At 36.0% G+C, this 15381-nt stretch overlaps 1 protein-coding gene across 2 annotated transcripts in view; it reads left to right on the top strand.

Moving 5' to 3' along the window:
• The window catches only part of Rpl34 (ribosomal protein L34), a 120497-nt gene extending 108190 nt beyond the window's left edge, over positions 1-12307 (top strand). Inside the window, exons 1-5 of one of the 2 annotated variants that reach the window (XM_076864873.1) lie at positions 8654-8677; positions 10101-10174; positions 10257-10356; positions 10675-10778; positions 12182-12307. In XM_076864873.1, coding sequence (XP_076720988.1) covers positions 10110-10174; positions 10257-10356; positions 10675-10778; positions 12182-12266 — 354 coding nt within the window. In that variant the 5' untranslated portion in view covers positions 8654-8677; positions 10101-10109 and the 3' untranslated portion in view covers positions 12267-12307. Of the gene's footprint in view, positions 1-8653; positions 8678-10100; positions 10175-10256; positions 10357-10674; positions 10779-12181 lie in introns of those variants that run through there. The other variant, XM_076864874.1, reaches the window with a different exon arrangement.
• The last annotated feature ends 3074 nt before the right edge of the window (positions 12308-15381 follow it).

Here is a 15381-nt window from a genome sequence, read left to right as displayed (position 1 = left end):
TGATTTACAGCTCTTCATTACTGGATCCAGTCAGACGCAATTACCTCCATTTCTATCTCAGTTCCTAACTTCAAAGAAACGAGCGTTTTCTTGTCTGCTTTTTTTCTCCTTGCAGCAGGCTCAGCTTGACATCCCTGGAATTTCTTCCACGCAGACTAATTAATAAGTCTTCGACTTATCATATTCACTTCTCTTCTTTGATGTGCTACCTTAGTCAATCATCCCATTTAATTAGAATTTCAATGATAACTTTACTTATCTTGTGGCTAGATGTAAATTAAAATAACAGGATTTTAATTCTCTTTCGTATGGGGTTATGACATTTTGGAAGAAAAAGTTTCAACACAAACATGATATTATATACTTTTTATGTGGGGGTGGGGGAGTGTTCTGCAAAATTATTTTCTTCTTGCTACAAAATAGCACTGCTGTTGAACAAGCAATAGTGGAAGTGTACTAGATTTTTCTACAACATTTCACTAAGCCTTTCCCAGTTAAACTGTCTTAATTTGCATAAATAATTGGACAAAGACACAGGTTTTGTGGTCCCCAAAGGCAGCTAGCTGTTTATGAGGAAAAAAGTATCTCCATGAAGGCAAGGCTTTGATACACTGACCCCTTTAACTCATTCTTCCATTTTCTGTCAACCCATGCTATTTTCCATTTTGGTAAATTCTATAGTGCTTCTTTAGAATTCCCCAGAAGACCACAAAGAAATGAAGTTCTCTTCAAAGCCCAGAAACATTAGGAAGGGACAAGATGTGACAGTGATGTGCAAAATTGGTTAACAAGGGAGAGCAGAAAGCAACATTTCATTTCTAGAAAATAATACTAAGACCAAAATTTATTGAGCATCCAATGTGTATGAGACTCAGTGGCATGTGTTCCTCTGTTCATCTCCCAGCTCACCCATAATGTAGGATTATTATTCCCACATGAAAAATAAAGAGATAATCCCAGTAAGGTTACCCTGCTTTCTGATGGCCAAAGCTCATGAAGAGGAAGAAATCAAAAGAGATGGCATGAGAAAAATAGAGTCGAAGCCTTTGAGCATAGCATTTAAAATCTTCCATGATCTGGCTTCCGACTATCTGCCAAACTCATGCTCTTTGTACTCTACACCATTAATTCATCCAAAATCAACCTCCAAGCATTAACACACTGCCAGAATTTAGTACATGCCTTTTATACCTTATTAGTAACATATATCTCATTAATATATTTTTGATGGTTGCTTTAATGTTTAGAGACATTGTCAGAAATTTGATCATTATGGTTATAAATTAGTAGGCCTGTTTGTATCTAAAAATAGCAGTAGTGATCTCCATCATCATAAGTACATTATTTTTAAATAGCAAGTACAAACAGAAAATCTTATATTATATATGCATGACTTTATATATAGGTATTATTTATAGATATATATGTATATACATATATATGTTTTAGAAGAAAATAAGCTTTTCTCGGTTTCTTAAACACCCCCCCAACCAAGGAATAAAATTATTAGCTGTTTTGTTTCTTTTATAAAAAAAAGTTACTAACAATAGGAACATCTATGGGACTTTCCCACAATTATTCTTTCCTTGATCTTTCAATCATTCCCCTCCTCTACTCTCAGTAACAATGTCCAGCAAGACAACAGAGAGTACAATGACCAACAGAAACTTATTTCATTAGTAAGACAAGAAACCGCTGCATTAATGTCATTTTGAAGCTAACCTATGGGGGATTTAATACAGTTGTTCTCTAACAATAGAACTTGGTTCATTTGCTACTTAAGACATGATTATTTAAATTGAAGTTAATTGGTTTCCTTACTCCCCTTTAGGGCTTTAGGCACAGAACATTTCTATTAGAAAAATCTAATTTGTTCTCAAATTCCTAGTCTAAAATTTGCAGTGGTTAAAATACGCTGATATTTTAACTATTTGTAGCAACAGTTATCTCTAAACTCCAGCTCAAGCTGACAAAGTAATTAAAGATGCAGTGACACATTTAGCAGGATTCAATAGTAGTTCAAGAGAAAACCCAGAGCAGCGGAGAAAGTGATGAGCAGGGGGTCTGTATCAGGGCCTCAGAGGCTGAGAAAATCTTGGGCCTCTCCTGATACTTTTCTTAAGGTTCTCAACGTCAATTTTAAAAATGAAGACATGCCAGAGAAAGATCACTAAAAAATATGACATATTTCAAATGTTTACACTGAACCAATTAATGCATTAATACCTAAGAATTTAATGTAAGTACTATAATTGAGCTACCTGCAAATAATCACAAGGTTAATAAGATATATTAATTCATGGTGCAGTACAGGCTATGAGGCATAGTAATAGGATAAAGTGCAAAAGTTCTTCAATGAAAATCTTTCATTGTCCTGACTGTATCTAATAATTGTAAATTTTTTTATTTGAAGTTCAACTTGAATAGGAGGCTCAAGTCCAAATGCCCCCCCCTCACCATTCCTTAATAGGCTCCAATTTCTTCCCATTATTTTTTTAAAAATATTTTTAAGCGCTTACCAAGCAACGCTCTAGGCATTATAAAAATATCAGTTAATAAAGAAAGGTGATACATGTCTGTAATCCCAGGGGTTTAAGAGGCTGAGACAGGAGAATCACAAGTTTAAGGCCAGCCTCAGCAACTTAGTGAGGCCCTAGGCAACTCAGCAAGACCTTGTCTCTAAATAAAATGTAAAAAGTGCTGGGGATGTGGCTGAGTGGTTAAGCACCCCTGGGTTTAATCCCCGGTCCCAAAACAGGACAAAACATCCCCAGCCTTGTGGAGTGTATTTCTAGTGAAGACAGACAATAAACAGCAATCAATAAGCATAATAAATAAATATATACATGTTAAATCTTAAGTGTGAAACAATGGGAACAGTTTGGGGGACCTAAGGGTGCCAATAAAGAGAGCAAAATGTAATTCAAATGAGACAGAATAAGCCTCACTGCAAAAAATGACCTTGAGCAAACATGTAAAAGAAATGAGGGTGAGCCATGCATATACCTAGAAAAACAGCAATCCAGGGACAGAAACAGACAGTAAAACATGGACATCAAGTTGCCTTTGTACAAACTGGAAAAATGATTCCATTATCCCCAAAATATTATGCACTACGTTAGTTGTTCTATAGAATAAAAAAGAAGTTTAGAATAAAATGTAGTAGCAAGATCCACTATTGCAATTAAATAAATGAGTGTCTTGTTATGCAGCTACAGTTATTTATTATTACTTCCCTTTTTCAGATACTTCAGATGCTGTAATAAAAATAGTTGTTTGGTAATCATGATTTCACCTGTTCAGAGCTGTGTAATTGTAACAGAATGCTGTTTCACAAGCTTTTGTATTCATTAAAAAGATCTCTTTAAACAACAACAACAACAAAAGAAAGAAAATAAGTCAAGATGTAAAATTTCAATCTAGAATGGGAAGTGGAAAGCTTAGAATTGAAAATACAATAACTCACATTAAGGAGTTGGATGAATTTCACAGCACATTAGACATAGTTGAAGAAAGAACTAGTGAACTGAAAGGCAGGAAAAAAGAAGTCTGAATCAAGGAAGAACAAATAGTTGCAAGTTTTAAAAAGACAGATATAAATCATGGAGGTTTAAAATATGATCCTAAAATCAGTGATACTTTATTCAAGAGTAAGGATATATTTACCTATCCTTTGAATCTGGGTGGGCTTGTGTCAATCATGACCAATAGATTATGTCAGAATTGGTGCTATGTGATTTCCAAGTTTCAGTTATAAAAGGTCATGCAGCTTCTGCTGCTTAGAATACTTTCTAAGATGTTCCTTCTTGAGAACCTCTCTTTCAGAAACAAGCTGCCATTTGTGAAAACTCTAGTCCTTACAAAATGGCTAGGTGTGAATGTGCTGGTTGAAAGTTCCAGGTGAGCCAGGTATTGAATTTAAAAAGTATTCAGATGATTCTAGCCCCTCTCCAATGGCTAGCTTTATATGTCAACTTGACTGGGCTCAAATAGCTAGTAAAATATTATTTCTGGGTACATCTAATGCAGGTGTTTCCAGATAAAATTGGTATTGGAATCAGTATATGTAACCTTCACCAGTGCAGGTGGGCATTCAATATGCTGGGAGCCTAGATAGAAAAAATGAGGAGAAAAGATGAATTTGCTCTCTGTTTGGCCTACAACATTCATTTTCTTCTGACCTATACATCAGTTCTCCTGGTTCTTAGGACTTTGGACTCTGGAACTTGCACCATTGGTTTTCCTAGTTATCCAGGTCACAGATAGAGAGATCATGGAACCCCTACAGTCTCCATAATCACATGAATCAATCCCTAATCATATGAACCAATTCCTATAATTTCTATAATAAATAGATAAATAACCTATTGGTTCTGTGTCTCTGGAGAACTCCAATTACATCCCATCTGTTCAAGTCACCCCCCACTGAGGTTTTATTCATTGGTATTAAAGACAAACTGCAGAAATTACTGACCCAAGGAATCCATGAACATACTAAAATGCTTGTTATTTAATGCTGTTAAGTTTTCATTAGTTTATTATATAGCAACTGATAACCAGAAAAATATCTAGAGATACAATGATATGAATGCAGTATACACTGGAATTTCAAAAAGAGAAAAAAATGGGGCAATAGTCATACTTGAACAGGTTATAAGTGAGAATTTTCTAAAACTCGTGAAACACATCAAAATAAAGATTTGAAAATTCCTATAAGGGGCTGGGGGAGTTGCTCAATGGTAGAGTACTTGCCCAACATGTATGCCTAATCCCCAATACTTAAAAAAAAAAAAGGTATATTGTAGTAAAACTAATGCAAACCAAACCTAGAAGACTGCTAGAGGAAAAAAAAAACATAAACAAAACACCAATTCCTTCTAAAGGAGTGAAAATAAGACTAATTTCTGACTTCTTATGATAGAAGGGAAAAAAAGAAAGATATGTTCAAAAAACAGAAAAAACAACTGGAAGCACTGAATTCTATATGAAATATATAAAAGCTACCAGCACATTCCTTCAGTCCTCTTTGGATTTTGACTTCATTTATGATCAACTGATTAGTAATCTTAATTATATTGGCAAAATTCCCTTTGCCATGTACCTTATGATCCACCAATTCCAATATACTCAACTGAAATATGTACACTATCTTCATCCAAAGACATGTACCATGATGTTCATAGAAGCACTAGTCATAATAGCCCAAACTTGGAAAGTACTCAATGCTCTTGAACAGGAGAATAATAAGTAAGAGCTCAGTGAAATGCTACATAGCAGTAAGAATGAAAAATAATATGGAGGAGCCAGGTGCAGTGATGCACGCCTGTAATCTCAGCAGCTCAGGAGGCTAAGGCAGGAGGATCAAAGCCAGCTTCAGCAAAAGTGAGGCGCTAAGTGACTCAGTGAGACCCTATCTCTAAATAAAATACAAAATACAGCTGAGGATGTGGCTCTGTGGTTGAGTGCTCCTGAGTTCAATTCCCAGTACCCAAAAAACAAAGAAAAATAATATAGATGAATCTCATAAACATAAAAATTGAGCAAAAGAAGTTAAAAAGAATTGTCATATAAAGTGCAAAAATAGGAGAAACCTATGCGGGGTTAGAAATCAGGATTATCCTTAGAAAGCTGGCAAAGGAACAGAAGGAGGAATGGAGAACCACTTGGAGCACTGAGGATATTGTCTTCAACTGGGTGTGTTTAATTTGTAAAGATTTCTCATGATATATGCTTATCATATATCTTAAATTGTGGCTTCTAAAAATCTTGAAATATCTAAAAATAATCTTTGCCAAATAGCTAGAAATAATAGAAGAATCACTCAAGATGGTTCAAAGTAAAATTTAATAAACAATGTATTATATTTCTAAAACTAGCAACAAACAAACAACTAGATGACATAGTTTAAAAGGTACGATTACAACAGAATAAGAAAATGTCAGGTACCTAGAAATTAATCTAACAAAAGTCATGCAAATCTCTATAGAAAAAAATCATAAAACTTTATTCAGGGACATTAAAGAGGACTTAAAAACATGGAGAGATATATTCTTATTCTTAGAAAAACTTCATATAAATATATTAGTTTTTCTCTAGTTGATCCATAGATTTAATGCAGATGTAAACAAAATCCAGATTAGCTGACTCTAAAATGTATCTGGAAAAGAAAAAGTCAATAATTTCCTTTCTGTAAAGATGGAAAGATGGTACATATGTGCCCTTCCTGGGGATAGGATTTACTAATGAATGAAGAAAATGTGAAATTGATTTAAAAAAATAAAAGACAGTGACAAGTGGTACACAATAAAAAGGCAGATACAGACCCATATATATATAAGCTTTGGTATATGACAAAGTTACTATATCAGATTGGTGAGGAAAGAAGTGATAATGCAGTAAATGAAGAAGGAAATGATGGTTATTCACACGGAAAGAAAGAAAATTGTATCTTTAACTCATTCTATACAGAAAAATAAAATTCTAAATGATTCTATAAAAAGGCTTTAAGTTATTAGAAGTTATAGGTGAATAACTATAGACCTGAGTAGAAAAGGATTTTTTAAACAGGACATAAAAAGCACAAACTCAGAAAAAATTGATGAATTCGACCACATTAAAATTAATAACCTTTATCAAAAACCCTTTAAATAAACAAATGTTAAACCTCAAAGGTTTCCAGTCCAAACCAGAAAAAAAAATTTGGGATAGGTTCATCACAAATTCATAAAATATTTAGTAAGTGTACCCAGAAATTAATGAACAGAGAACCGAAATGGAGAAAAAGATTAATAAAAAACAAGTGAGGTCCTTTGAAATTTTTAATAAGATGGCCATATCTCTGGCAAGACTGTTCAGGAAAAATGCAAATTCAGATTGAAAGAGAGGAAAAAATTACATTATAAAACTAGGTTAAGTGCAATATGGGAAAACTACAATAGGGAGATTGCTTTTTCTTTTCTGGTATGGTGGGTGGGGAGCATGGACAGAAATGTAATTTGCAATACAGTGTGTAAAGGGCTCCCATCTGTGCACTCATCTGCCCAGCAGAATCTTTCTAGAAATATAGAGAACATATTCTAAGTAAATATTTGCATTCATTCATTCAAAAACCAGTCTTGGCTCTCTATGACAGCTTCCATCCAAATGGCTAACAGAGAAGAAGAGGATGTCATAAGTCAAAAATCAAAGAACTGGGAAGGAGAAAAACAGTTCATGACCAGATTGGGAGAGGAGCAGCTATTTAAGCAGGAGCCTTCCATCTGGTGCCATGACAAAGATGGCAACGATGTGGGGCATAACAGAATTAACAGATCACACAATTCACAACAGACATCTATTATGGACAGTGCATCAGCCCTCATTCTCCTGATTTCTGAGTTTGCTATTTGGATTGAGAAACCTAAAGAAAACTTGAGTGGGTACAGGGGTGCTCTATTCCAAATCCTCTCTTCTGAGGGCCTTCCTCACGACACTGCCTATGACTTCAGGAAGATGCCATGGCCAAGATACAACAGGCCAATAAATGGCTAATGTGTGAGCACAAACTCCCTTGATGGTTTGTGATATCTATGAAGAGCCATCTTAATTCCAGAGCTCCATATTAGGTAGCTGAGGCCTCAGTTACTACCACATAGTGAGTCACCTGATTCTGCCCTCTTCAGCTCCTTCAGTTGTATTTTCTATGAGCCCTCTCCAAAAAACTAGCACTCAATTCTCTCAGTATACTTCTGGGGAACATCATCTAATAAGTTAAAAACTTAAAGGCTCCTTTAGCATGCTCCCTTAAGAGTCCAAGCAAAGCACTCATGACTTTTTTTGGAGGTCATGAATCCCTTTGACAATAGATAAAAGGTAAGAACTCAATTTTCAGAAAAAATACAGACTCTTAAACCTTTACTTTTTTTTTTTTTTTTTTTTTTTTTTAAGAGATTTTTACCCTTCCTTTTCCTCGTCTTTATAGCCCACCTCAAATTTTACCACTCAGGGAAAACCTGAAGTAGCTCTTTGTACATGATCACAAGATTAGTCACCATTTATTGAGCACTAACTCTCTGTAAGACCCTGTGTTAAGTGCTTGGACTTCCAGGATGCCTTTGATCATGACATAACACTGCAGGGTAGTTACTAATATCTTCCTTTTAAAGATTTAAGGGCTTGGCCAAAGAAACATAGCTAGTAATTAACAGATACTGGCTTAACACTCTAATTTGTTTGTAAAGCTTGTACCCTGAATAAGTGACAAAAAGACTGGAAGGTCCTCGAAGGTCATCTAATGAGGTGTCAGGATTTAAATCCAGGTCTAACTCCAGAGGTCGCGGCTCTTTAGGTTAAACTCGTCGTAGAGCCCATGATAGTGAAGGAAGTTGACTTTGTCCCGCCTCTGTCCGTCTGGGTTCCTCTGTCATTAGTGTATGCTTCCATAACCATTCCCAAAACATCTCCGCGCAGCTTTGCTCTACACTGCTAGGGAATTTCCCCACCCACTGCAGCCTCGGTTTAGGGCGGCGACGATATGCGTCCCCGCCTACTAAGGGAGATGCGTCGGCTTCCGTACAACATGGCGGCATTCTTACCGTCACGCCGCTGGTTCAACGCCACTTCCTGTCTTGCGCATTCGAATTTGACTTTTGAACTCTCCGTGGCTTTCTTCTTCCTCTTCCGGGGACGGTGTTTAGAGGTATGGTGTCTTATTTTTTCTCTGTGTATTTATGCCCTGTACAATCGGCCCCCATCCGAAAAACCGCGGGAGCAGGGAGCTCTTAGGAATAGTTCTTTGAATTGGCGTGAGGGTAAGGGGCGTAACAGGGAGGCTGTTGGTGAAAAGGTCCTGTACTTTTAGCTTCGAAAAACCGTCAGTCCTGGCTGCCCTTCCGAGGAAGCGAGGAGCCGGAACTCTACCTTGGTATTGCGGCATTTGGAGGTACAAACCAGTGGAGGCTGCGTTGATTGAGTCTGGGAAGTCGCCGAGCATTTTTAGATCATAACACCCTCATTTTAGTATCTCGGCGGTAGAAGTCCTGCTTAGGGAAAGAGGAACCTGGCAGTTTTGGATAGTTGCTTCAATGCCAGCTTCTGTTTTCGGCGATAGTAAGGAAGAGAAAATGTGTTAAAGGGAGTTTTTCGTGTTGGTTTTGGAGATGAAAAAGAAATAGTGGCATCTTGGGGCTCAGTGGCCTTCTGTGTCAGTATCGGTGTCTGATGGCTGCCTGTTAGTGTAATATTAGTAAGCAGGTTATGACATCAAAGGCACTTCACAATTCTGTGGTGAAGCGGTTACAAAGATTGAGATGGTTTTTCTTAAGTTTTTTGTTAATTGGAATAATTCATTCCCAAATGAAATCGTTTGTATGTTGTATAGCCGATTTGCTAAGTAACAACATCAAGTCGCAGTTCCATTTTATAAATGGAAGGGGAAAGTGGTGCCATAGTCGAAACACACCGAAAACCAAAGAAAGGCAGGTTTTCTTGACTAAAATGCTGCTTTGGGGCAAGACCTAGAACCCCGAATGCATCTTAATATGTGCCAGGCACTGTTGGGAAAAATAGTTTATTATTTAATCTTAATGACAGCTTTCTAAACTAGGTAAAATATCCCATTTTAGAGGGAAAAAATGCAAACTCTTTTCAGTATGTATTGCCATTGAATGGAACAGCTAAGGATTCAACTTTAAGGGGTCACTTTTCTCTTTTTTTAAACCGACGTTTCTCCTACTTACCAGGGGCTACATTTCTGGACACCACTCCTAACAAAATCTGGCTCTTTGAAGAAGGAGCCTGTTAACCAAAATTTTAATGAAGTGCCACATTTGATTTATCAGTGGGAGAAGTGACATTCATTTTCTCTTTAATGTAAAGTCTTTTAAAATATCTTGAGCCTGGGGTTATGGCTCAGCTGTAGAGCGTTAGCATGGCTTGTGCAAGGTCCTGGGTTCCAAGTAAATAAATGGAATAAAGTTTTTAAAAAATCTTAATATAAAGGTATTACTTATAAATATGTATCTGTGTATATGCACATGGATGACATAAATTATGTGATGATGCTTTGAGCTTTGAATTGTGTTCGTAATGACAAAACTTGATTTTATTAATTTTTAATTTAGGCACTCAGAATGGTTCAGCGTTTGACATACCGTCGTAGGCTTTCCTACAATACAGCCTCTAACAAAACCAGGCTGTAAGTATTTGCAAAATTTAAAATACATATTTTCATTTACTTCACTGAATACTGAACTGTTTACTATTATCTCACTTTCTAGGTCTCGAACCCCTGGTAATAGAATTGTTTATCTTTATACAAAGAAGGTTGGGAAAGCACCAAAATCTGCATGTGGTGTGTGCCCAGGCAGACTTAGAGGGGTAAGTGACACTTCTGCCATGAACAACATATAGTAAGGGCTTAACTTGTGTGCATTAATCCCTTGATAAGAAAATGAATGAAGGAAAGGGCACCACTAAGATGATTGAGAATTGCTAACCCTCTAAGATCCAAATCAGCCCAGAACGTGGTTGTTTTTTATTTTTAAAACCAATATGGAAAATGTGGTAAAATGACCTTTGAAATATATTGGTACACCATTTCCCTTTGTAACCTAGTTTACGTTTGAAGTTACCACCTATCAAAACTGGGCAAAATTATTAGTATCATAAGATAATTTCAATATTTTCCTTATGCAGGTTCGTGCTGTGAGACCTAAAGTTCTTATGAGATTGTCTAAAACAAAAAAACATGTCAGCAGGGCCTATGGTGGTTCCATGTGTGCTAAATGTGTTCGTGACAGGTAAGTGAAATGTTTAAATCAGGTGGACTTTTTTTGGCAAATATATACATGAGTACTACCTGTTTGCTAGTCGTTAGAAGAATGATTAAAAAATAACTTATTTTAAACAAGTTCAAAGCTCAGGAATACTTAATGCTAGATAGAGAAATTAAAAGATTGCCTGCATAGATGGAAAAGTAGAAGAGCCAGACTGAAGGATTTTACAGGATAAAATGCAGGTTTTCTGCTTAGTTCTTAAAAACATGGGAATTTGGGCATTTTGAGCAGTGCAGAGACTCCTTTGGTGTGCTTTAAACAAATTAAAGCATGATGATGGTGAAGTCATTGGATCAACAAAAGATGGGTATTTGGAAGGTAGAGTTTCTCTTTGCAAAGGGTGAGGAAATGACACACTTTAAGACCTGATGGCTGAATGGCAGGGAGACTGTGGGGAGGGGAAATGTAGAGGGCTAGGTCTTTAGTTATAGGAAAGAATTGTAGTAGTAAAGGTAAATGTAGTATTGAAGTTTATGTCGTCAATGTGTATTAGTCAGGTGTTAAAATCACATAGCCATTAAATTGCCTCCAAAGAAGACCTCAGTGGAAGGAATTGAGAGGTGGTCTTCACAAGTGAAGAGGTTGATTCAGAGGAGTAGTTTGCCTCCAGTCTATTCAGGTGGTTCTACAAAGTGGTCTAGCTGAGTCCTAAACCACATTTTTTGACACCATACCTTGCATGTGCTGTTCTGCCTTTAGGAAAGTGTAAAGGGGCACTAAGACACTAGCTTAATACAAATACATTATAAATTATGACTTCTATAAGAAACAGGAAAACATAAAATTATGAGCTGAGTCACGAGCTTCAAGCTAGAGTTGATTGGCTTTTTATTAGTAAACTTTATTGAATCTAATTATGTGGGCATATTAAGATAAATTCTCAGGCCTAGCTGTTTTACCCCTTATTTTTAGTTCTAGCTCATAGCTGGTTTTTACTGAAAACTTGCAGTAACATGACTAGAACATTCTAAGATATTTTGCTAATGAAGTAATATCCGTGTGTCTTGAATCCCAATAATTAAGAAATTGTAAGTGGAAACTTACTAAGTGGTGGGGTGGTCTCTTGTGGTTATGATTTTATAAGTTGATCATGACTCAGAAGAGGAGGTCAGATAATATGACTTGCATGGAATTATAGAATTACATGTTTTGTTTTTAACATTTTCTTAGTTTTAGATGGACTCAATATCTTTATTTTGCTTATTTTTATGTGGTTCAGAGGATCAAATCCAGTTCCTCACATGTGCAGGGCAAGCACTCCACCACTAAGCTACAACCCCAAGCCCAGAATGACTTGTTTTTCCAGGTTCCTCCATGGCTTTACTTTCATATTTTGGAGACTATTCATAAAATATTTTTCTTTCTAGGATCAAGCGTGCTTTCCTTATTGAGGAACAGAAAATCGTTGTGAAAGTGTTGAAGGCACAAGCACAGAGTCAAAAAGCTAAATAAAAAAATGAAGCTTCTTTGAGTAATAAAAAGTCAAAAGGCTTGTTCTGTGTTATTTGTGTTTTGTTATGTTTTAGTAAACAGGATTGCTTTCTTCATTATTTGAGACCCCTATGATTTTAGATGATTTAATTTTTCTAAAGGAAACAATAATTGGAGATAACTGATTGCTATAAATTCTTGATGGCAACTCTAGCTACTATTTTGCCACATAAATGCCTTTTCTCAAGCATACAAATGGTTTAGGGGAAATCATCCTGTTCAAGCCTTGATACCACCTTGATAGTTTTCATAGCATGTCTTTTTTACATCACCTAGTAAGAAACTCAAATCATTACTTGGAATGGAACATTTTTACACCATACACTTCTAAATCCTTAGTTCAATTCAGCAATGGTGTCTTAGCTCCTTCAACAAGTACTGGACTCCTACTGTGTATAAAATCTTAGGGCGTGGGTGTAGTGAAATTAAAGGTTTGATTTTCATTAGATTTGTGGTCCAGGTCAGAGCATTAAAATACAGAACTTTTTATTCTGGGAACTACATAATATTGTTTCTGACAACCACAATTGAAGAAACAGGAAGAGCTTGTGTACAGCCAGAAAATTTTGAACCTGTTGCAAGGCTTTTTGCTGATGGTGTAATTTAAAATTTAATTTAGTAATTTAAAATGCTGTGGGTTCCCTGACAAATGCCTTAGCCAAAATGATAGATAAGACCCTTACTATCAATATTGATGGACATTGAGATTTATTAGGTTTCCTCCCAAATCTGTCCTGAGAATTGTTTAGCATTCAGGTTAATGGAATTATCTTTTATAATGTTTAATTGTAGTATTAAGAATGGGATTTTTTAAATAGGGGCATAATAAAAAAGCTTTTGACCTCTAGAGTAGATTAATCTCACTTTTTCCCATGACAGCCTTGTATCTTGTACTGTAGCAAAGTACTTTGCTCCCCATGGTGGTTGTTGGTCTAAAAGTCGTAAGACTTGTACTTACTAATAACATTTTCAAACAACAGTGAGCCCTAAAACTTAAAATTACTTACTGATTGCTCAGTTGACCAGTTTTTACAAGGCTTGAGGTAGTTTTTCAAAGACAGCTAGCTACAAAGGAGACAGCCTCAATTTGCCAGCTCAATATAAAAAGTTTTTGCTGGTCCGGGTTCTTCTTGCCTCTCCACTTCTCCCAAGTTTGGTAGAGCATGACTAAACACAGGCTCTTAACTGGTGGGGACTATCAAGTTTCAGCAAAATAAGAAATGGGTTAACTAAGAAATTTGAGAAGCTAAAGCATACATACTTTTCAAAGAATTAAACATCTTTGCAAACAATTTGGAAAGTATGAGAAAGTAATGAAAAGAATTTCATTTAATTTTAATACTCAGATAATTTTAATAGATGTTTTCCCTCCCTTTTTTCCCCACAGCATAAGGTAGATAACTACATCAAAATTGAAAGCATACTGTGTAAATCCTCAACCCTTCCCCCCCTCAAACACAAGCCCTGAGATTGTTTTGAAAAATTGCTTTAGTGGCTATGCCATCAAATCCATGTACCATAATTTAAATATTCCCTTTCTTTTGAACATTCGAGCTATTTCCAGTTTTTCTCTTTTAAAATTTAGGATCATTCTTAGATAATTAGTTATTTCATTTAATGATGATTACTTTTTAAAATTCATAAACTGGTATTGAAGTACAGTACTTGGAAAATGAAAGAAAACTGATTAGTGTGAACATAGGACCAATTCTGTCCAAGACAGCAAAATGGGCTCTATAACTGCTGGGTTTTGATTTTTTAAAAAATGCAGACTTTATTGAATCCAGTTCTGTGTGTGACAAAGTAATCTTGACAGGTTCCTGACAAAGACATGTGAATGTAGTCAGTGGTTTTCTTTTTAAATGTCTAGAATTTCTCCTTCCATTGAATTGCTTATAAATTCTATTAGAAAGTTGAAGGGCCTGTTACCCTTAAAAGCAGAAAATCTCCATATGTTAACAAGTTAGATTTTGTTTTCAGTAGTTTAATAACATTTATCATTTTTATTCTAATGATTAAGAGCTTGGGCTCCCAAAAGTTTGATAGTCAGGGCTATGTCCAACTTTAGTTATGAGCTATGCATCTTACCAAACCAACTAAAATTATACATCCCAGGGCATGGTGGTACATGCCTGTAATCCCAGAAAAATGGGAGGGAGAGGCAAGAGGATTGCAAGTTTGAGGCCAGCCTCAGCAACTTAGTGAGACCCTATCGCAAAATTTTTAAAAAAGGGCTGGGGATGTAGCTCAGAGGTAGAGTACCCCTGGGTTCAATCCCCAGTACTAGAAAAATTAATTTTTAAAAAAACAGAATTTTTGGTGGCACATGCCTGTAATCATGTGCACAAGATGGCACATGCCTGTAATCCCAGTGTCTTGGAAGGCCAAGACAGGAGGATCGCCAGTTCAAAGTCAGTCTCAGCAATTTAGCGAGGCCTTGTCTCAAAAAATAAAGGGCTAAAAGTGTGGCTAAGTGCCCCTGGTACCAAAAAGTTAAAATTGTACACAATCTTTGCTGAGTAATATGGTGATATAGTTCTGAATACTACAAGTGTTCTCTAAGGTAGATTACTATTTCAGGTAACAATTATTCCATAATTATAAATTATCACTAGAACAAGAGTTATGCTGGAGCTACCTCATCCTGGCTTGTGAGGACCAATTGTGTGCATCTCTTTAGAGTGCTAAAATTGTTGTGGTAAGATTATTTACATCTGGGGAATTTGCAAATGCTACAAAATCTTATTTTTTTTCTTCATGGGAGCTGAGAAATTAAATCCTGGCACGCCACTGGACTTCACTCAAATTACAGACTATTAATTCGCACAGAATGCTATTGAAATTCTAATGTATATCTGGTACTTGTTTAATGATGATTTGCACTTTCAAAGATTTGTAATAAATGCTTATTAATTCTTTGATTCTGTAAATAATCTGAGTTCTGTAAATAATCCAGAGTGAACCTTTTGTTGAATCCCGTGTAGGTGACAAGTTCTGTATGTGTGAATGTAGGGAAAAACAAAAGTCTTGCAAAGTTTTATCTCTTTAAAAAATGAGAAATAAATGGGATAAACTC

This window comes from Callospermophilus lateralis, chromosome 8, assembly GCF_048772815.1.
Source record: "Callospermophilus lateralis isolate mCalLat2 chromosome 8, mCalLat2.hap1, whole genome shotgun sequence".
In the NCBI taxonomy this organism is placed as follows: domain Eukaryota; kingdom Metazoa; phylum Chordata; class Mammalia; order Rodentia; family Sciuridae; genus Callospermophilus; species Callospermophilus lateralis.
This window is presented reverse-complemented; position numbering and strand designations above follow the sequence as displayed.